Below are 24,415 nucleotides of genomic sequence, written 5' to 3'. Positions count from 1 at the left end.
GATCGAAATGTTTGATTAGTAATAAGATCCACATCCTTCAGCCATGGTCTCTACACAACTGTATGCGAGCATGTGTGTGTATCCCCTTTTCAAAGACTACACATTAATAGAAAATTATCTATATAAAAAAAACATTGAGTCAGAAGATAGATGCATTGGATGGTTATTAAAAGGCAAGAAATTTCCAAGTATATCCTACGGCTTAGTCCTTTCCTAGACATCCGTACAGATCTAGGTCTAAGCCTTTGTAGTTTGTTTGTATGGTGTTTTTACGTTGCATGGAACCAGTGGTTATTCAGCAACGGGACGACCAACGGCTTTACGTGACTTCCGAACCACGTCGAGAGTGAACTTCTATCGCCAGAAATTCACCTCTCACACTCCTCAATGGAACGGCCGAGAATCGAACCCGCAACCACCGAGGTGAGAAGCAAACACCAAACCAACCACGCCACTAAGGCGCTGAAGTGCCCAATTTAAATACACACATTTCACTAGACAAAAAACAGTGCAATAGGTCTGTCACATTCACTTGTTAACAAGGATCTGTTGTTACATCAATAGTACTAACCCACAAAGGGTTTTAATTTCCTGGCATTCCACGATGGTGGAAATTACCTTTACAGGATTTTAACTTCCACGATGACTTCCATAAACCATGAATGATGGTAGAGGTTCTCTGCTTCTCTGGAATATCCTTTCAAGTACAGGTGTTAACATTAGCTTTTGCGATTTACTTTTCATCAGTACCCTCAGATCTTGACTAAAGTTTCTCTAATTTGGGAACAATTCCTCACAGGAAAGACCTGTGAATCCTACAAACTTAATAAAATATTTTGTTATTGACGAACTCTTTACCAACATTAAGGGAAAAAATAAAACAGAGAAATATGTCCAGTTTATTACACAAAGTTATCCTTTACAGTTACATCAGTGACCTGCATTTGGCAGATTCATTCACTCTGCCTTTTCCACCATTCGCTTAAAGATAATAGGATGAAAGGAAGTCACACAAAAAAAAACCCAAGATATATGACAAGTTTATTCTATAAACTTTGTTTTGATAAATTCTGTTACAACAAAGACTTGCAACTGGCAAACATAAAAGTCACCTATAAAAAAAAGCCTACATCCTCAAGATTGTTACACTAACAACACAGCAAGCATGAACATCACACTGATAATTTGAAATGCACCAGAGAAAGTGAGTATGGAGTTCGGATAAAAATAAATAGTCATGTGCCCTTTCTAAATTTTGTGCTAACTTTGCGTGACATGAACATTAAAAAATGGAACTGATGAGAACAGGAACTAAACAATGGCATCAAATGAAGTAATGGAAACGAACGGAACTTGATAACTTTCCTACGCAACTACCTATTCTATCCTACCTACGTCTTGAAAACTAACCGGGAACCTGATTCAAACAGACAAATCTTCATGTCAAATCCAAAATTTATCAAAACGTGCTTATCTTATAAGTAAGAAATGTATGGTTTTTCTTTATATACTACTCCAACACAACACTATTTTTTTTGTACTAGGTGATTTAGAAGAGAAAATTAATTCCTTAAAACGAGAGAGATAACCTCCTGCCTTGGAAGAGCAATTTCACTGATCTTCATCTCTCTCTTGTCTGCTCCGCTCCTCAAAAATAAAAATAATGGCAATCAGAGAAACAAAAAATGAATGAATGATACTGAAAGCTAAAAGAGTAACTGCTGACGAAACTCGTGAAACACAATGAAGTGCAGTTCGTGTTACCATCAATACACTTTACATTTGAGTGAAAACTAGCCTTTTTCAAGCCCTAAGGGTTGTAAATGCTCATTTACTAGGACATATTTCAAAACTGTAAATTATTGCTTACCCCTGGAGGGAAAACGAAGCCAAGGAAAGTTATAACACACTACTAACGAGCAATACTTACCTAACTGAAGCAAGAATTTTAACAGCTTTCCAGAGATTGCCTTACACTACACTACATAATAAACGCAACAGCATGAAATAGCTGAACATGTAAAACAATTATCAATGTGGATAAAAGTTTGTTGTTTAACACATAACACTGCTTAAAAAATAGAAATTGAACAGCGATGAGGAATGTTACAAATCTTGAAAGGAACTGCAATATTCCTCTATAGCTTGCTACTTTTCAACTGCTATTAAATTTTGAAATATGCCAACACTATCCCTTAATCATTATCATGTTTTATTTTCACACCCCTGTTCCGTCGTCAAGTCACATAAATCTTTTTTTCAATCACACCACTTCTGTAAAACAAAATACCCACCTCCGTTTATAAACGCAAGACATCGGCGCACACTGTCTGTCAACTCCATTAATGTACAGTATAAGACATCAACTCACTCAAAATCACGTCAACTTCACTGGAGTCTATTCATTTAAATTATGTCATTTCATTGTCTATCTAAGAGAACTCCTGTACACTACTTACTTCATGATATTCAAGTTGTACCAATGTTTAGAAAAAAAAAAAAAATTTAACCATAGTAAAATCCTTGTTTTTTTTTAATGCTGTATTTTGTAATAACATACAAAATTCCTCAGCAACAATACTTTCTACATCTTGGTATCAGTATTTAGTAGTCCTTAAAAATTACTTAAACAGTCATTTCATCAAGGCCAATATCACTTACAAACACTAGCACCCCTTGCACATTTAAGTTATCATCTTGACCAGTTCATTGGCAAGCCTCTCTTGACGTTTTAGTCATCAGCAAATTAACGATCACATCTGTAATAGAAGTACATCTCTGCACACTTCCCTTAGTCATACAAATTCACTACTGTTCTGAGATTTTAAAACCTACTGCTACACAGTAAGGAACTACTTGAAAGAAAGAAGCACAGCCTCAATTCGATATTTGTTGCCAAACTACCAAAACACGAAGGTGCTCCAGTCTTGAGACTTGCGAATCTGGTGAAAACTGTCTTAGAAGGCCTCTGCAAGAGGATCAGACCAACGATAGATGTATTTGTCCCTTCTATACTGCCTTTACCCTGTAATAACAATAAAAGGTTTGACATACACATTTAAGTGACCAACGAGATGTTCGTAAAAGGGAGGAGTATCATGATCAAGATCGACAGAAACACGCGCATATACATGACACAGCTGAAGGTTTCAGTAATTACAAATACTGACGTGAAATGAAATACCATAACTCCAGAAAAAGATGAAGAATAATTATTATTTCATATAAAAACTCCTAATGCCCCATACAGAAAGTTTATAATGAAAGATAGAAAGAAACATCTACCACATAATAATAATAATAATAATAATAATAATAATAAGAATAATAATAATAATAATAATAATAATAATAACAATAATAATAAAAAAAATACATAGGGCAACCTCCAACAAAGACACCTCCCAAATTTTATCTTTATGCAGCAAAACCTTATAGTTAAAGTCTTTTATAGTGAGGCCAAACATTTGTAATAAGCTTCGTGAATATATAATATTCTTATATGATGAAGCACTCACACAAAAAATAACTGATTTTTTCGAAAGACTGAAAATTTTTCATGGACAAAACCCTGAATCATGCAGAAAATATCAAATATTTGCCTATAGTATATCCACCATTGTAATTACCTTATGAATTGAATACAGAACTTAGGCCACCAAAGGCCAAGCGCTGGGACCTATGAGGTCATTCAGCACTGAAAGGGAAACTGACATTGACAATAAAAGGTTTGAAAGGTGTAACTGGAGGAAAACCTCACAGCTGCACTATGAATCAATTGTTAGGAGAGGGTGGAGAGTAAAGCTGGTATCACACTGGTCATTTCTTGCTCGCGGTTTTGGCCAGCATCCAGCCGATGCTCATGAGCAAAAGTATTGTATGGTCACACTAGGACCTTGTGGTTTCGAGGAGCAGTAGGAAAAAGTTAACAAAACTGATCAGCTAATATCATCATGGCGCCTAGATATTGTTGGACTGTTGCAAGATGTGCTGCAGTGATGTGTTTTCTCAGAATCTTACGTGAATGCAAGAGTAACAAAAAACGTTTGTGGGTTCGAGAGTGGCTCAGAAGAGAAGCCAAAGGTCTGAGAGTACGTCCTATCAGCAGCAGCCATCTTGTTTGTTTACACTATGCGGTCGCTCACGGTTCGTGCTCGGAGCTTCCCGTCCAGACGGGAAGCCAAAATCTCGAGCTAAAAGCTCCCGGTTTTCCATTTTCGCCAGCAATGGCTCGCTGCTGGAGAAAAAAAAAAGGCCTAGTGTGAAGCCACCTTAACATGGAAGAGAATATGAAAGGAGGTAGAGTAAAAGCAACGAAAGGGGTCACAGCTAGGGGCCACAGGCATCTTGCATAGAACCGTAAGTAATGGCTAGTGTATTGCAGGAGGTGCACTGACAGGGGTAATTACCCTACGGCATATCGCACTGTTCAGTAATGAAATTTTCTGCCCAGACAATTTTACTATTTTAGTGTCAAAATTCAAATTCATAACAAACTGAAATCTTAATCTTGCCTTGAAAATTTGTAAATGGAATATGCATGAAGTGAAGTTTTTATATACTATGTATTTTGTGCATAATGCACAAGAAAAGGATAACTTGATTTTTTTTCATCAGCTGACAACCTTTCTCCCCTGTAACACTCAACTCTTCCTGAAAACAACTTTGTACAACTACTTGTACAGAAGACGCTCCCCTTAAAACGTATGTTTTTTTAGCTACTGGTTTTGGCTTCATTTTAACAACTAACAACTGAGAATTTTTATTTTCTATTGTCTTACATAAGCTGATCTTCATGTTCATGACTATTGAGCTACTGAAAATATTCATCATTTTTGTAAACTGGCCAGAGGTCAAAAGAAATTGCTTTACAGGCAGTCCCCGGGTTACGACAGGCTCGGCTTACGACGTTCCGAAGTCAAGGCACTTTTCAATTATATTCATCAGAAATTATTTCCAGGGTTACGACACGTTCCAGGGTTACAACACCTACAACGCTCATCTGGCAGATGAAATATGACACCAAAAATGCAAAATAACCAATATTTGAAGGTTTTTTTTTTATGAAAACTGCAGTAAGAATGCAGTTTACATAGTTTTCAATGCACCCACAGCATTAAAAGTAAAGTTTTCTTAGGATTTTTGACAATGTTCCGGCTTACGACGATTTTCGGGTTACAACGCGTCTCAAGAACGGAACCCCTGTCGTAACCCGGGGACCGCCTGTATTTCTATTGTTTTCCATCAGCTGATCTGTTTTGGCAATTGAGCTCATGCACACTTTTCACACTTATAAACGCACATTTAGTCAACTGGCAATAAGTCACAATAAAATGCTTTTAAAAGTTATTGTACTTTTGATAATAGCTTAAGGTACAATTTAAATTTAACAAACAACTACTGTGAGTTCAAGAAAATTCTGTTCACTCAAAGCAAAAGGTCCCCAAGCAGCCAAGTGGTGGTGACATGAACTTTCCTTAAGAGCTGCTACAAAACTTAAATTCCAGCACAATTTTCAATTCTGCAAAAATCTAACCATATGGACATGGACATTTCCAATTATGAAACTGTGTACGTAGAAGACTTATTGCCAAGTCATAGCAGCTTCAAAACAGGTCAACATTTTCGTTTCCACCTATGCAATGAAGAATTACAAATCAAATATACAAAATGGGTTAATAATTACGTCTGGTGGGCTCTGATGCTGTGGGAGGCGGCGGAGGGCCCCTCTTTTCCAGCTCCTCCATGTAGGCCATCAGGATTTTGGTACGTTCTTCGGGCTGGCAGTCAAGCACGAGGTATCGTCGATCTTTACGTAATACTTCTACAACGTCCCTCATGTGCTGTTCTCCCTCGCCACATAGCTTTAGTGAGCGGTGAGTGATACTTTTTGTTTCCTGCAAGTAGTTATAATGCACTTAGAAACTACAATATACACAGTATAGTAAAAGGCCAAATACACCTTTGTCAGTTACTAAGTTAACTTATATTTCCAACTCACATACTATGTACATAGTTCATAGTCACCAATTATGTTTTTCCCTAACATTTTCCCTTTAAAGACCAGACATGAAATGAAGTTATCTCCACTCTTCTCACAGGCAAGTGCAATCACTGACTGAATTCCTATTCAGTGGAAAAATTCTCGATATCCTTCTTCCATGATTTTCTGGCCTATTCCCATTTACACTTCTCACACATTTAGGGACAAGAATTATATGCTTTATACAAATTTTTTTTTTTTTTTTTTTTTTTTTTTTGAGAAGAGAGAGGAGTTTTTTTTTTTTTTTTTGAGAGAGAGAGAGAGAGAGGGAGAGAGAGAGAGAGAGAGAGAGAGAGACGAGAGAGAGAGAGAGAGAGAGAGAGAGAAGAGAGAGAAGAGAGAGGAGAGGAGAGAGAGAGAGAGAGTAATTTACAATAAGCCAAAGAATGAAGTTATAGTCATAGTGTAACTGCTTCCGACACGTTTATAGTATATTTACTGAACGTTAGTAGCCAAATCTAAATTACTATTACATATAGAATAATTTTAAAACCAGTTTCTATACTTTGTGTTTATGGAACACAGACAATTTAAATAAACTTATAATGAGTACTTACACTACAGTTACACACACACAAACCAGTCTTAAGAAAGTTACCTGGGTTTTTTGTGATACTAATTTTTATGTATTATGTAAATTACTAGACTATAATTGCAAAAATATAACCACCCACCTTCAAAAGTTCCCTAAAGTCTGCTTTGGCTGCCACTAGCTTATCCTTCAAATATTCCCTAAATTCACGTTCACACTTTTTATCAGAAGACGAAAACTTGGTGTAACGGGGGTCGTCCTTCAGTTCCTTTTTCAGGTCTTTCCAGTTTGAATCTAAATTCAGTTCAGGTAACTCCTCCAGTAATTCCCTGGAAAAAATATTAATTTTTCAATTTTAAAATTAATCAGAAAACTGGATTAAATGCTCCTGAAGTATAGGGAAAGACATTTGACAGTGCTATATGAAACAACAAAATACAATACAGTATTTCTATTTTTCCAGTGGCCCCAAATAAGACTAAACCAACAAACAAGTGTACACATACACACAATAGAATCTAATGTACCAATGAACCCATAACAACATTATGCTGTAAGCCATGTAAAATCAATATGTTTAATGGAATGGAGTATAGTAAAAATAACAGGGTAAAAAAATATGTATATTTTACCTGAATTTCTCTCGCTTCCTCTTTGTGAGATTTTCTACATGGGTGTTAAAAAGCTTTTCCTTTTCATCCCGCTCCAAGGCAGCTGCTGATTCCCACCGAGAATCTTTCTTCAGAGACTTCTTGGCTTCCTTCCAGGTGTAATCAGTACTACGCACCTATTGAAAGTGATTCTTTGTCATAATTCCTAATTATTTGAATTGTATGAAAGTTCCCTTCACTTGTCAAAATGTTCAGGTGGCATTCAGGATTGCGCATTTGTTATTATAATGAACACTAGGAAGAACAAACAAACCACCCTCTCTTTCTACTACCCTTGAAATGGAACAACTTACTAGATCAGCCAATAATGCATTGAAATTGTGAACAGCTTCGTCGTGCTTATGCTGCATGCGTTCCTTGTCTCTGTCACGCAGGTGGCCAGCCAGCGTTCTCTGCACTTCTTCCTCCCTCTTCCGAAGAGACTCCTCAATTCTACGCTGCCGCTCCCTCTCCTCCTCTTCGGCCGCTTCGTTCGCTTCCCCATCTTCTCTGTCCTCGTGGACATCGCTGCCTGTGTCTTCTCCCTTCAAATACAAAATCTGAATTATAAGTGGCTATTTGACTTGATCTTGATAAGGTTATGTAGCTAGCTGGTATAGAACAATACAGTCACTATCAAACTTGCTAGCGAGTTACGTTCCAAATGGCATTGTTCTTTGGTTGGTTTTTAATATGTAGATTAATGCTTATTTTTTTTTTTATGTTTATATTCCAAAGTAACCTCAAGTCACAGGTTATATTATTTTCACTGTATTTTTAAATAATGCAGTTATGAAAAATTACTACTTTGGATGTTGGAATGGGAGAAAAAAAATTAAAATTTAGCTTTTTGAAACATTAAACAATTTTGTATTTTTTTCCATGCTTTGAAAGTGATGAACTTGATAGAATTTTGCAGAGGTTGTGTCTGGCACTGGAAATTCACAAAGTAAAAAATACATACTAAACATTTTCCATGGAGAGGAAATACAGCAAACAGGAATTCATCAAAGCACGAGTTCAACCAGGAGAGCAATTGAGGCGTCCAGCGCTAAAACCCACACTTACCACATTTAAAAAATAGAGAAAAAAGGCCTTTAAATTTGTAAATTTAAAAAGGCCATAACTTTTATTTTTCAAGATATTTTCTTCAGGTTTGAATTTTTGGAATGTTTAGGACCCCAAAAATATGATGTTATATATGAAAAAAAAAATTAGACTGTGCACAGATTGACTGATTGATTGTATGATCGATTGTAAAATTGATGAGCAAAATTAATGCTGAAGTTTACATAAGTACAGATTATATAATGCAAAATTGAACCATATTCTCATCATCAAAATATACATCACTTACACCATTCGAAAGAGGAAACAAAGGGGATTCCAGATGTATGATAAAATGCATTTCTCAAATTTGTGGCGAGTGTGGGTTTTAGCACTGGATGCCTCAATTTTAACTTGTGATCCTGTCTGTTTGTATCTGAATGTTCGCAAGTAGGGCGGTGACTGTACCAAACCTGATCTTGATAAAAGTTACGTGCTAGATGAGCACATCTGTAACACTTACCTCACTCTTATGGTTTTCTTCAACATCTTCTCCTTCCTCCCGAGAAGTATCATGGACTTCCTCTTTATTGGTGTCTTTGATTTTCTCCTTCTTCTCTTCCTTCTCTTTATCCTTATCTCTGTCCTTTTCCTTGTAGGTAAACCAGAAGAATGAGTTTTGAGAGATTTTATAAATACCTACTAATACAATAAACTACATTAAAAAAAAGGCAAAGATCAATTAGACAAGCTCAAAGCAATGGCTAATTCATACCCATGAAAAAGAATTACATCTAAAATCTTAACTTTTTTTTTTTTTTTTTTTAAAGGGGATACCTAACCTAGCTATTCCAGCCTGTCTATAACAGGAGGTTTTGAATGAAACCTATTTATCAAGTTAATACACTTAATCCTATTAAATAAGTTAATGCAGTTAAGAGTAATCTTAATCTCTCCAAAGGACAAATGCATAAAACTCCTGCAATTGACTTTCCCACGGGAAATCATCCAACATGAAAATTAAAGTCATGTTTTATAAATCTCTATGAATATAACAGAGAGAGAGAGAGATAGAGAGAGAGAGAGAGAGAGAGAGAGAGAGAGAGAGAGAGAGGAGAAGGAGAGAGAAGAGAAGGAGAGAGAGAGAGAGAGAGAGAGAGAGAGAGACTACTAATTACAGCAACATCTTAGTGAAATGGAAACTGGAATGGAATGGAATACACAATTAAAGACAAAAGCCTAGCGCTGGGACCAATAAAAGTCATTCAGCACTGAGAAGAAAACAGAGAATGAAGTTTTTAAAGGCGTAAAAGGAGGAAAAACTTGGTTCCACTAGGAAACAATTGTAAGACAGAAGAGGATATGAATAGAGGTGTGGTAAAAGGAAAGAAAGGGGTTGTAACTATGGTCTGGAGAAAAAAAAACACCATCAAGCTTACCTTGTTATCTCTGTCCCTGTCCTTCTTCTCTCTCTTCTTCTCCTTTCTATCCTTGGATTTCTCCCTCTCACGGGAGTCCCTAGTCTTTTTCTCTCTGTCACGAGACCTGTCGTGACGATCTCTGTCTCTGGACCGATCTCTACGGTCACGGTCATTATCATGACGGTCTCGTTCCCTGTCCCTATCGCGATCCCTGTCCCGGTCTCTGGAACGGTCCCGGGACCTTCGTCTTTCTTCCTTCACCTGCCGGAGAGTCCTTGCCATTTAACTAGATGCTCAAAACGAATACAACTGTTGAACTAATAAATATAAAGGTTTTCCACTGTTTCACAAAATTGTCTTTTAATTCAACACTAAATTAAAATCGTGCCAAAATGCCATGTTTGTATGTAAAAAAAACTGATAAAATATGACAAATTTGTAACTAATTTGTATTTTTCATAACTAACAAACCTGAGGTTTTAACATTAGGATTTACTAGCGCCAAGCTGGAAACCGGTAGAATTAAAATTAAACTTGTGCAATCCAGGGACTATTGGCATCTATACCAGGTCATGGGGCATGTATTACCCAGAATGCCCTCGGCGTCGTGTGACCTGCCAGTTATACTTCTAACTCAGTTTAGACTGCTAGAGGGGTGGTTTGAGGTGGGCCTTTAACTGCTAAGACCTCAGGTTTGTTAGTTATGAAAAATACAAATTAGTTACAAATTTATCATTTGTTCACATACGAAACAAAGCTTCGGTCGTAACATTAGGATAGACTTACTTATTGGAGGGAGTTTAGTCTCTAACTGACTGAGAGTTGGCCACCTATATCCATTTCCGAATATTAGGAGTGTTCCAAGAGAAAGGACTATAAACCCTTGAACCAAAGAAATAAGAAAATCTATTGGTTTCCCTCACTGGGTGTTGGTATCATGCCATGGTTTATAAACTTTGGGAAAATAGAGGACCATCCATTCTCAAACTACTCTTGTCCCTTATATCTGGATCTACCATCACCCGTGTTGCTACTGAAAAGTATACTACACTCTAACATAACTTTACAGTATGGCTGACCACCTCACCTGTATCTAGTCTGTTCCAGCTTATGATGGTACTCTCCTTCATACTGCCCGTAGGTAAAGGAGTAAAGATAGTAGTAAAGAAAAAAGACCAGTCATCCCATTCATTCTACTTTCATACCTTCATCTTAGACTAGACACAAACTGACCCGCCAGGGGCACTGGATGAACTATATCACTTGTTGGGCCGCCACCACTGGACCCAAGGAAAAGGTGTCCAAGGATCTATGGGCAACATCTTTCAAATAAAATGAGGTGAAAGTTGTTTGGCGTTTCCACACACCAGCTTTCAGAATTCTATCCACAGACATATTCGTCTTGAATGCCAAAGAAGCACTCAAGCCTCTGATGTCATGAGCCCTAGCCCTCTCCTGGCTATCTGACCCCCTGCCTTCTGTCATGTAGGCATTCCTGATCGTTTCTCTTAGCCAAAATGATATTGTATTCCTGGACACTTCCTTTTGGTTCTGTCCTGTATTTACGAACAACCTCCTGCACCCCGGCCTGAGGTGCCTTGTCCTCCTTAAGTACTCTCTTATTACTCTGACGGGACACAAGCACCTCATCTTTGTCAGTCTACAAAATCTGCCGGAGAAGGTATGGAAAATGAGTCAAATCTGCCGTCCACTATTGATGGGTTTTGAGTTTGGCCACGAATTCTGGAACAAACTCGAATGCCATCGACTTCCAACCTCTCGAGTGCTTTACAATATATGACAGGCCATGTAATTCCCCCATCCTTTTGGTTGAAGCTAGGTCCGATAATAAGACTGTCTTCAGGGTCAGGCTATTATCTGTGGACTCCCTTCAGGTTCGTAGGGGGGTTTTGTCAGACTACTCAGTACCATGGTCAAATCCCAATCTGGGGCTTTCAGTTCCTTTGGCGAACATGACTGCTCAAAGCTCTTCATCAACATGGCCAACTCCCATGAAGATGAAATGTCCACACCTTTCATGTGTAAGACCGAGGCTAGAGCAGCCCTGTACCCCTTCACCGCAGATACAGACATATGCCTTTCTGTCCTGGTACTGAGTGGAGACAAGTTCCCTCTATGACACCAATCACAGTATGCTGACCATTTTCCTTGGTAAACTGCTGCCGATGACTTTCTGATATTTCCTGCCATCTGTGCTGCTGCTTTTTGTGAAAACCCTCTCGCTCGCAAGAGATACTTGACAGTCTCCACCCATGAAGTGACAGGGACTTCACAGACTGGTGGTACCTCTCCACGTGCGGCTGACATAGCAGGTTGTTCCATGGGGGTAACTCTCTCGGCATGTCTATTAAGAGTTCCAAGAGGTCTGGAAACCATTCTGCCTTTGGCCATAACGGAACTACCAGTCATTCTGAGGTTCTGAAACCGCATTACCCTGTTCTGAACCTGACGAATTAGACAAAATGCGTAAACGTCCAGATTGTCCCATGGGTGTTGTAGCACATCTTCTGCTACTGCCTCTACGTCCGGGACTACCAAACAATACACTCCCAACTTTTTTTTGTACCTGGTTGCAAATAGGTCTATGATCGGCCTTTCCCACAACATGAGCATCCTGTCCACTACTTGTTGGTGCAAGGACCACTCCATTCCCAGGATCTGATCCCTGCGGCTCAACTTGTCAGCCACTATGTTTCTTTTTCCCGGAATATATCTGGCCCTGATGTCTACTACGTTCTCTACAGTCCACTGATGAAGTTGAACTGTCATCCCATGTAATGGTCGAGGAGACGCTAGAACTCCTTGTTTGTTTATGTAAGCTACTACTGTGGTGTTGTCTGACATAAATACCACTGATTGCCCCTGCACCCTCTCCCTGAATTCCTGTAGTGCTAGAAACGCTGCTTTCAACTCCAGCACGTTATGGAGTTTTCTGTCCTCGCCGCTCCATTTTGCTGAAACCATCAGCTCCTCCATATGCACTCCCCAACCTTCTAGTGACGCATCTGAGATCAGCAAGAGATCTGGGGAGGGTTGCTGAAGGGGGACACCCACTGTCAGATTGTTGTCCTTCACCCTACACAGCAAGTCTTTCCTCACTTCTGCCGACAAGGGAATCTGCTCGTACGGGTGATCTACTATTGGTGACCAGAACTCCTTCATCCTCCATTGTAGAGATCGAAGGTGTAGCCTCCCTTGTGGTACTAGCTTCTCCAAGGAAGTTAGAACTCCCAGTACTACTTGCCACTGTTTTGCTGGCTGTGTTTGTTTTTTCAGAAAGGCATTCACCACTTGTTTGAATTTCTCTACTCTCTGGTCTGTCGGGAATACTTTGGCTTTTATTGTGTCTATAACCATTCCCAGGGATCCAACTGCAACTTCTGATTTATCACAATACCTAAGCTGTGACAAGACTGTAGAAGGGTCGCACCATCCCTGAGTAATTTCTCTCTGGACTTTTGCTTTCACCAGCCAATCGTCTAGATATCTTATTAGCCTGATCCCCTGAGCATGCGCCCATGTCGACACGAGAGTGAACACTCTTGTAAAAACTTGAGATGTTGTCAATCCGAAGCACAGAACTTTGAACCCGAAAACTTTCCCTACAAGACTGAAGCGGAGAAATTTCCTGGAAGACTGATGGACTGGGATCTGAAAGTATGCGTCCTTCAAGTAGATTGTCAGCATAAAGTCCTTGATCCTGACTGCTTGTAGAAACGTCTTTGGAGTTTCCATTTTGAATCTGGTCTTTCTTATAAACAGATTCAATGTTGATAGAGTTTCTTGACCATAAGCGAGGTGAGGTAATGGCTGTTCTGTCAGGGGTGAGGATACTTCGAACGGAATCATATACCCGACCCTGAGAACATCCACCACCCACTGCTCTGCTCCCAGTTCCTGCCACACCTTCCAGTGATTTGCCAGGCAACCCCCCACTGGTGTGGCTGAGTGACAAGAGGCGCCTATCCTATCGTCCTGAGCCCCTCCCTCTTCCCCTAATCCCCCTTCCTCTGTTATTTCTATTGTGAAAGGGCTGATGAGCTAACTTCTTTGGGGAAGAGGGTCTTGTTGCTCTATTAGGGATGTTATGCCTCACTGGCTTCTTCCGAGGTATGTGCTGCTGCCTTACCTCCATAGGGTTAGCCTGACTGTTAAGAAGTTTTTCTAACTGCCTGCTGTTCCAATCTATCGTTAGTGTCCATCCTTCTTCTATCTATAGCCTCTTCTAGTATGGCTTCTGACAAGAGCAATTGCGACTCTTAAAGATATTTCCATTCCTCATTGCTATCAGGGAATCCAAATCAACAGTGCGGCTTAGTCTAGCCAAAGCTGCATCCCTCCTGTTTGAGTATACCCAACCTGCTTACACAGGATATTTGCCCAAACATTGGCACTTAAATTTGTCAAGGACGCAATTGCTTTGGCACCTGATTGTAGTAATCTAATGAACATTGATTCATCGCTGGGAACAACGGAACGCAAATATTATGCATCAAATTACCCAAAACCCCTCCTGGAGTTTCTGATAACGAACCACTAGGAGAAACAGAAGGGGTATGGGACAAATCAAAGGCAGGTGGCAAAACACATGGAGCTGTCTGGTGTAATGCCGATACAAAAGAAGCCGGCAACGCTTGGTCATCCAAAGATGGCATCGACTCCTTTCTTTTGTACTGGCCTTTCTCATAAAACTTCCTCCACTGTTCCACCGACCAACCACGACAAACAGAACAAGGATTAGTAATTGTACATACATTTTCTCTGCACCTACTACATGTTGGATGAGGATCCGTCGACACCTAAGTTAGGAATGTTGAACACGGAAAGCCACTGACTCCAGGGCATTTCCTTTGTCTTGTCTTCGAAACGGAAGAAGATCCCGATGGCGACGCAAAAAAACTCCATCTCACCACTTACACTCTTACAGCTCACACCCACACTGAGCACACTCAGAGAAAGAGAATTAATAAGAAAAATGAAAGTGAAACGGATAAAAACGGGCAAACTAAAACCGGCTTTAAACAGATAGACAGAGAACACGTCCTATCTTAAAGGCGGAAGAAAGATAACCGACAGGTCACATGACGCCAAGGGCATTCTGGGTAATATATATGCCCCATGAAATGGTATAGATGCCAATGGTCCCTGGATCGCACAAGTTTAATTTTAATGCTACCGGTTTCCAGCTTGGCCCTAGTAAATCCTAATGTTAAGACCAAAGGTTTGTTTTGTATATGTACAAATTTATGATTAAATATAGCACTAAATCAAGTACCTAAAAGTCATTACCAACAAAATGGTCATGTAATTGTGCCAGTTTTGAGTTTCACCTCTAGCTAATTCTATAATCTTGTGCCCCAAGATTTCATTTAATCCCTTTGTATACCTTGATGCTTTCGTTTTTTTGAAAAATGCTTTGGCTCTTTTCTACTGTTCAGGCATCATTGATAGTGTGATATTCTTACTCTGTTGGCTGTCCTTTGAGTTTGATTTCCTTATATCTAATATTTTATTTGCTCACAACTTCAACTGGCAATGATCAGTTTACTGTATCACTCAAACCTAATCATGAAATGAAACTATTTCACTTGGTGAGATCTTAAATATTTCAGAATTCCTTTTTACAGGGTTGAAGTGGGAAAAAATCTCAACTAAACTGCAACTTGCCTTAATCAGATAATCACGGAACCAATCCTCGCGCTGAACGCTGGATTCAACAGCTTTGAATCTGCTATCGCTCTCCAGCTTGCGTTTGACATCTGACCACCTACTGTGGCGGTCAATATCTGCTTCCTTCAGCATGATAAAATAGTCCTTTTTGATCTAAATTGGGAAGAAAATGGCATTGCGTCAAAGGACAGCGAAAAATGAACCGTGAGTGCATCACTGTAACCTATCAAAAAACCAGTAATCTAACTGCAGTCTGAAAGGCAAGCTGATTATTCGTAATAGACCTCCTCCACATCACTGTCCAAAGTAGTGAGTGACCTGCTGGGGGGGAAGAGGAGAAGGATGTATCTACACAAACAGAGAAACAAAAAGAACACATAAGAGACCCTGAAAAGCAATGGGTGATTATGTTTTCAAATATGTAGTAGTGGCTGAAGAATTTGAACCATCATGTATTTTTCCTTATCTACTGAGTTGTTATACAAAAGTCATAAAAATCAGCTGGTTTATGTATTTTTCTACTGACAAGGCTTCATATATTTCCTCAATAGAACTAATGATGCTATTTCCAGCTTTTTTTATAGTTGTACACTGATAAGTATATAGATTAAAAAAACTTTCTCTTTCTCTTTCTTATTACAAGTTAGTGTTTTGCTTTGACTCAATCATGCACAAGTTACAAAGACTCTGAACTGGGCTATCAGTGGCTCGGCAGACTAAGGTTAAGGCCCCAATGAGACCAAATACAAATGCTGGTCGTCAAACTTCTCACTGCATCAGGTTAAATTTTGACAAATCAAGGCCATTTAGCAAATCCAAAAGGAACATCAGTACCTAAATCTCACTACTGACAGCACTGGGAGTTGGTTTCATTGGTGACTGGCTAGTAATTCGACTACATGGAACAATCATAAATAAACAACTGTTCATTACGTATAAGGAAACAAGCTAAGGCTTAATATATATATATACTGTAGTATAATCTCTCATATAGCCAGTTTGCAAACTACAATACTGTAATGCAGCTTAACAACTTATGAACTAATATATATGTATATATATCATCTCACAAATCATAATCACAATCCTCCAATTTTTTGAATCTCCAGAAGGTATATATTACATATGTACTGTATAAAGAGATATAAATATTTCATGTTATATAAACTATTCTCAAGCAAATATGATTCAATAGTGACCTTGAAAGCAAACTGAACTGATAATATGAACAACTGAGTGATAAAAAACGTAGCAAGAGATGGCTCAGTACCAAATATCACATGCGCTTGACTTTATCCCGCTCTGGGGCAGAGAATAAATAGAGAGGGTGGTGGTGGTGGTAGGAGTGGAGGTGGAGGTGGAGGGCGACTCTCGACCAAGTGGGCCACCCGGACCTTCCAGCCAGCTCCGGCAGCGGCAAGAGGCTGCAATGCGCGACGCAACGTCAAATATTTGTCATCAGTGGGGATGCCAGCAAGCCCAGTGTTCAACTAGTGTACGTGTGGGCTGGCTCGCACAACCTTAACGCATCTGGATCTAATACAGATGAGCACCAGAAAGGAGAGACAGACAATACTGCTTCCAGGGTGCAGAGGAGACAATGCTGATCTCTCGTTGTTAAATGGGGCTTAAACTTATTAAAGATCTTCACTCTTCTCTTTTGCAATCATGGAGTTGATTCATTTATTTAAAGTTTCAAATAAAATATACAATTTGATTACTATTAAACCTTTATCATGATCAAATGAATCTTGACATGCAACTTGACTACACTGACTGAGATATCAAAATCTTTTCAATAACACAAAACTAATTCCATACAAACTCATCAATCATAAATATGCCTTACATTCATGTCCTAAATATTCACCCAAGTTCAACAGTCTTTTGTCTCGCTTAAAAAATGAAGTACGGTAGTCTTATAATGCATGAACAACCTAAACCCTCAAGTCTATCTCAATCACCTTCCTTACTCTCCATATAAGGTGTATACAAGGCACTAAGATTTAAGAGCTGGGAGGAAATTACGCCTTACATGATTGATGGGTTCATATGAAAAGACTTTTGTGATACTACAAGTTTGTTTTATCATAACCATGTCAATTATATGTACTATGCCTAAATTGTTTGGAGGCTGGAGGCTGACATGCTGAAAGCCCCAAGTGTTTGTATATTTATGCCTGTAGTATGTAACAGTAAGCTTGGGAAAAATTCAGTCGGCTCACAAGGCTCGAGTAGCTCGTGTTTGTTCGCAGTATATCAAGATCCATGGTATGTTAAGCATAGCACTAATATCAAGCAATTCTTTTATATAGGGAAAGTAGTTCATTTTCCACTCATAGGAGACAAAGGACCTAAAATCTCAGCCTACATTTGCTTAAAATATGCAATAAAGTTAAGAAAGTGAGCTCTGAAGAACTGAATTTCCAAGTATTCTCACAAAAAGTAGTTCACAGTCTGCCACAACTACTGTACCCAACAGACAAGTGCAACCAGCATGCAAAAACAAAAAAAAAAGATACAACAAGAATGGTCTTTAGAATCAACAGATGTAGATAGGTCTCTAATTTGTACGCTCATATACTTTCAAGTTATTCTGCTTCACCACCTATCACACTTCATTGTAGTCTCTCTGAATAACTTGCCTTAGCCACAGGAAGTGTGTTCCACTATACCACCAGGAAATACGCACAAGCCAGCAAGGTGCAAAGACTAATGGTGAGGCAATTCAAGAATGGCACATTCACAATGACAGGCAGCAAAGAAGACTCCAATGTCAACAAAAAGAATTTAGACTGAAACTGACTTGTCAGCAGTTGCACTGCTTGACTGTCTTAACCAGTCAGTGTTCTCTTTCCACTGCAAAATCACAAGCAAGGCAATCACTTTCAATATGTCTAGCAGGTGAAATCAAGCAAAAACCTCTACTCAGGGCAGTTCTGTGAATGACAAAAAGGCATAACCCCCTTTTGCAAGAGGCCTCGCTACAGACAAGACTACCTAATGATAAACAAGGCAGATAATTTTTGCCGAAAGGTAAAACCCAGAGAAATATAAAGTACAATCCTACGGGTCACTTTTTGCCAGCTACACATGTGCGTAACTGCAACCACCACAATGCCCTCTTAGTCTTCAGTGCAGTATAGCAAACAAGAGGACAAGGTTATGGTTAACATAAGCAATGACCCACTTTGGAAGGTTAATTAGTCACTGAATTGTCAGCTGGTAAAAAATAATGATGCAAGTGAGAGATCATACATCAATGCGCTAAAAATACAGACTGGAATACTAAAGAACCAATAAATATGATGAAATAATGGAGCTACAGTACTAACAAAGAATTAAACTCTGAGGATGATTTAAAGCTGAATCAGCTCCCTGGACCATGATATCGGTGACAAAGCAACAACTATTAAAGGACATTACAAAGAATACTAAGGCAAGTAAAAGATGAAATAGACTAATTACGAGTAAAAACAGAAAATGACCATGAGGTGTTGAAACTGCAATCCTACTGTCAAGTCAACACTAAGGGAACCGCTTAGAGCAGCTACGGCATTAACGGTTCACTTAAAATGAGGAAGGCCGTGTGTGATAAACTTGAAGGTGTATGTGGCACTTGCACTGTGAAACCACCTTTATACGTACTACTGTCCGGTAGACAAATGACTGTTGAACCCGGGGTGGAAAATTTGTTTGGCAAGTAACAGTAGCAAGGTTATACATATGATTAATGGGCTTGTGATGAAAAAAACTCATTGAGCATGACAACAAACAATCTTTAAATGCTCATAAAAATGTAATTAGTATTTTGTTATTTAGCTTCTTTATAGATATAATAATATGTATATATTCAAACTTCTGTTCTAAAAGAGAGGGTGTAGTAGAAATAATGCCAAGCTAATCCTAACAAACATCAAAAGCTACAAACTTAGACAAAGAAACACGCACAGGCAAAATATATACAAACGATAAAATCTGCAAAGCTTTGAGTTAAGTACGGCCTGAAAAAGAAGGGGGTTAGCACTCTGAAACATGTTGCATACACATTATATAAGTATTATATATGAATAATAAGTAAAAGAAAATAGTGACCATATATGTTTATATATATAATATATACCACACACTTCAAAATGGCCATCCTGACATAGATTTGTACATCTAAAACATTATATTCATAATTGCATCCCTACCTATCAAGGTCATTTCATTTATTGATATGTGATATATCACCAGGATTTGTATCCTTAGTGCAAAATATGACATTGCATTCAGCTGTAAAAGTAATTTCACAAAAACATTGAAAAACTAACTGCAAGTTATACTTTCTCTTTGGAAAAAAGGTAGAGGCTCAGTTTTCTACAGCTATCTAGAAGCACTTCAATACCCAATTGACTTAATTCTTGAAAAAGAACATATAAACCTTTAACAAACACTGGAACATGGGTTAAATCCTGGAAAAAATTGTAAAGCAATATAGTCAATATAGTATAAACAGCAATAAGCAAACAAGGCCAAGTTACTAAAAAAAAAAAAAAAAAAAGAAAGATATAATACAAAATCTACATTTAATATTTTCTTTATATCTTTGTTTATCATTCAGAGGAAATATCTATTTGGTCTAATCAAGCAAGATCAAATTTAAATACTTTTGTCATCTCACGTTAATATGATAATATTGAACACTTATAACCAAGTGGCCGGGGGGAAAACTGTGCACACACACCACCTTTCAACAACTACTAAACATTCAGGAGCAAACCTGCAAAAACAAACAGATAGGCTGTGATGCCAATGGTACTGCAAACATCGTTAGTGCTTACTAAAGTATTTAGTGGAAAAATGCCAAGGTCCCTCTCTCCAACTTCTTATGACTTGGATCTCAATATCTTTTTTTTTTAGACCTCCAAAAATATGCTAACCCCATTTCACAAGACATTAAAAAATAAAAAATAAATTGGTCAATATTTTGTATTATATCCTACAATTACTGTTTGAGTCTTTTGACCTGTTCATGTCTAAAGGATAACCGAATATCTCACCAGTCCAACAAATTAAGAACACTGGCAGCACTGAGGGGTTTTAACTGTATCTTCTTCAACGACCACCATTGGCCTTCCAACATTCTTTGGAAAGAGTGGACCACTGAGTACCAAGGCTTGTCTGAATTTATCTGGAAATAACTGGACAATGCCAAAGAGAGTGGGGATCCAAGGAGTTACAGGTCTTAATTTTTCATATAAACTGAGAGCAACAAAAGCAATAAGCAGTCTCAATTCAAGTCTGTCAATGGAACTCATATAGATATTCTTGTTAAAGTGAAGAATTCTCTTACATACTTTGCCAATGCAGAAAGGATTACTCTCTCCTCAACAGCTCAGGAGAATTATCAGTGTCTCCTAACGATGTCTGCTAACCCATAAGCCTCAGAAAATAATAAAAAAACTGAAATCACTAAACAAATTACAAACATGATTTGCTTCTAATTTTCTCAAAACTTGGTAAGGTACTAAGTTACTTTTTATTAGTCAAGATGTTTATCTTGTGATATTATTCATGGAGGGAAAATGTCATTACTAAGTCCATTTAAAAGAAAAAATTAATATAATTCTTCAACAATGACAAAGCAAGAGGGCAGCAAATCATAACAAACAAATTATGATGACTGACTGACTATTCATGTCTCATGAGGGACTGTTCTTCAAAGCAGCAGCAGCAGTGTGTGTGCATCTTGCCCATTCAAAATTCCCTGCCATCTCCAACTTTCTTTCTTACCTGCTCTCGCTTGGCCGCCTTCTCTTCCTTCTCTCTGCGTCGCACTTCCAGCAGGAACTCGTCAAACAGGGACTCCCTCTCCCTCATCTTTTCAATGTTGCGGAAGCGGTCGTCCTTGCTGTACTTTGTCATGAAGTCCGTAAAGGAGGATTTCCCGTTGAGTCCAGCCTCTTCCAACAGCCTCCGGAATTCATCTTTCCGCTCCTTCAGCTTGTTCCGCTTTTCACGACGTTCTTCCTCTGCCCGCTCCTTAACATACCTAACGCAATATCACTGACATTAAAACCAGTAATAAAAATGGTGAACACTAGCTTCCATAATACTTCGCATCACCTCTTTCTAACACCATAGGAGCTCAAGTACAAACACATTGTTAAACCCACAAGATTTGAGAGATCTACAATGAAATAACTGCTAACTAAAAGAGAGAGAGAGAGAGAGGAGAGAGAGAGAGAGAAGAGAGAGAGAGAAGGAGAGAGAGAGAGAGGAGAGAGAGACGAGAGAGAGAGAGCGTAGAGGAATTGGAGAGGAGAAGATGAAGAGAGGAGCATTTTTTTATGCAAGGACCCATGGGACTGCAACCAAATGGCCTCATCTAGCACAAGCTCCTATGGGGGATCGGATGAGGGAAAAAACTGGGAGCTTATAAAAAAATATGAGTGACAGACGTACCTTGTAATCGTCAGGAAAAACATACCCTGGAAGAAATTCACGAGACTGGTAGAGGAGGGGATGAAACACTCCCTAAGCAACTGTTCACCTGTATATGCTAATAATTTCCACTTTGCCTTATACTTCTAATTGTTTTTATTCCTGTCTTTTACTAATGGGTCCAAAGGAAATATATTGAAGTACTGGAGATTTTCCCTCTGACAGCTGAAGAGACACGTTACGTCCATGTTGCTTTTTATTTTATCTTCTGAGTTTAATGCTATCTCACACATTTCCCTGATCTCAACTTTGATATTTGATAATAGTTATCAAATATTAAAATGTACATAACAAGAGTATTATTCTAGTGATGAGAGAGACAGAGTTAACACTTTCCAGTATTTTCTAAGATATTTTTCAGGGTATGACTCTTCTTCCTTTTCCTTGGTTTTGTTTAACTACCATTGTTTATGAACCAGTTATGTGAGTGCTTCTTAGCTACAGGCAGTTCTGCTTCCCTATTTGTCATTATGCTTAGTAACATTATAAAATGCTTGCGTTTCACACAAGATTTCGTACATTCTACAATTCAACTGTTAAAAGCTAAAAACAACTAACTTTGCAGTTCTTTGAATTACTCTAAAGTGAAGTTTTAATCAATTACTTTTAATCTGTTAATTTCAAACAATTCTGGAATTTAATTTTCCAAAGCAGAAACCTTCTTTGTTAAATTTTCAGTTATTTAACTGCAACTAATTTTCAAGCTCCATGAAGTAGCATTTTAAATGGCAGTTTCCTTGTCACTGATGGATGTATGAGTTTTAGGGCAAAACTTGTCACTGAGATGCGACTTACTTCAAGTATTCCCAGTACAAGTAGACAAATACATCTGTTTGGTGAGTGTTGCATTGTATTGCCCACCAGTTCCTGTATTTCTACCAAGACATTAGATGTAACGAATACATAGTTACAGTTACATATTACTCAAGTACAGTATCTATTTCGTAATCTTTTGTATTCCCTTTTTGCATTAAAATTTATTGCAGGCCAGTTCCAGTATTCCTACCATTAGACTAGATAAAAAAATAAAACAGTTACAGCTACATATTACTTGGGTCCTATTTATCTTATACCAAATTATTTGTTTTTCAATCTTTTGCTTTGTTCACATAAGTGAAACTGTAATGAAGGTGACAGACCACCTTTCCAGTAACATAATAGTTTGACAGTTTGGTTCTCCATGTCTTGCTCATCTCCTTCCCTACAGATTGGACCACATTTCTGTGGAACTGCATCCTTTCCAAGGACTCTACAGATATCTCTCAAAGGAAACCTGCCTAATTCTCAAAAATGTTAGCAAATGGTGCAACAAGTGCTTTCATTGCAATCATGCATGAAACAACAATACCAGCCTTATTCCTATTGTCACATCTTTCAATGTTCCTTTGGTACACAGGGTTAAACAACCCTCTCTTCCATTATAGATTATTCCTGGGCTTTCAGCAAAAGGGCTTGATTCAAAATCCTTGGAAGCTTCCCTTCTAAGATTTTCTTGATTATATCATCTTTGAAGTCTTTTCTGAGAGTGCAACAGAAATAACAAAGGTACATGGCAGCAATCGATGACACTAACTGGCATAGGTGTTGAGAAGCAGAGCTAGCAACAGCAGTACCAGAATGTGACTGATGCAGCTGTAATGGACAAAGACAATCGACAGTTATCCCACTACCAGCACACACACACACACAGAACCATGAACAATGGATTTCAACCTCTTGACAGCACAGCTCTGGACTGCTTTTCTTGTGAAGTCATGCCACAGAAAAAAACATTCTAACAATGGGCTATGTTATCAGACACTTCCTATGAACACCTTCTAACAATGGGCTATGTTATCAGACACTTCCTATGAACACCTTCTAACAATGGGCTATGTTATCAGACACTTCCTATGAACACCAAGTACTGGGCATGACAGCATTTCAATTACCAATCAATCCAGTTTAAGATTTTAAGGACTATGAATCTGACGATCACAAGAGCCACTGACAATAAGAGCAAATCCCAATAAACATTAACTAGGGCACAGCACCACCCAAAAGTTGGCAGAGCAGATAGACGTTTAACCTCAAACTTGTCTCGAGACTACTATATTGCAATGATTTGAAGGTCTTGCCTCAAACACAGTCACTCTATCTCCTCATTTACAATAACTAGCTGGCTACCAGAAACCTGGATGAGGCTGCATAAAATCACCTACAGACAGTGCACTTAGTCAAGTAAGCCAAATGCACTTAGTCAAGTAAAAGCCAGCCTACTTTAAGTCTCAACAGGAGCTCTATTTTGTCTTGCAAGATGTTCAGGATTGGATAGATTTTTCATGGTATATCTGGAGATGAGTCACCCTCCCCTGGAATCTGAGCAACATTGGTTCCTTCAGAGATGACCTGTAAATAACTACCCAACTCTCAAAGGTCAAGATTCCTACTCTTTGCCAAGGCAGCACGTGGTAGAACAAAGACCTTCCATTTCTCACACAACATCTTCCACTTCATTTAGGCCAGAATATATGACTGAATCCTTTGTACAGCAAGAAGTAGC

General features: G+C 38.5%; 1 protein-coding gene across 1 annotated transcript in view; it reads right to left on the bottom strand.

Moving 5' to 3' along the window:
* Positions 1–885: 885 nt before the first annotated feature.
* The window catches only part of LOC135205286 (transcription elongation regulator 1-like), a 96,658-nt gene continuing 73,128 nt past the window's right edge, over positions 886–24,415 (bottom strand). Inside the window, 9 exon segments of the mRNA XM_064235674.1 lie at positions 886–3,025; positions 5,687–5,897; positions 6,718–6,904; positions 7,208–7,362; positions 7,540–7,770; positions 8,796–8,924; positions 9,712–9,954; positions 15,382–15,537; positions 21,163–21,421. Of these exon segments, the coding sequence (XP_064091744.1) occupies positions 3,021–3,025; positions 5,687–5,897; positions 6,718–6,904; positions 7,208–7,362; positions 7,540–7,770; positions 8,796–8,924; positions 9,712–9,954; positions 15,382–15,537; positions 21,163–21,421 (1,576 nt within the window). The 3' untranslated portion in view covers positions 886–3,020.

This window comes from Macrobrachium nipponense, chromosome 49 (assembly GCF_015104395.2).
Source record: "Macrobrachium nipponense isolate FS-2020 chromosome 49, ASM1510439v2, whole genome shotgun sequence".
Taxonomy (NCBI): Eukaryota; Metazoa; Arthropoda; class Malacostraca; order Decapoda; family Palaemonidae; genus Macrobrachium; species Macrobrachium nipponense.
The sequence above is the reverse complement of the archived record's forward strand: the minus strand, read 5'-3'. Positions and strand labels throughout refer to the sequence as shown.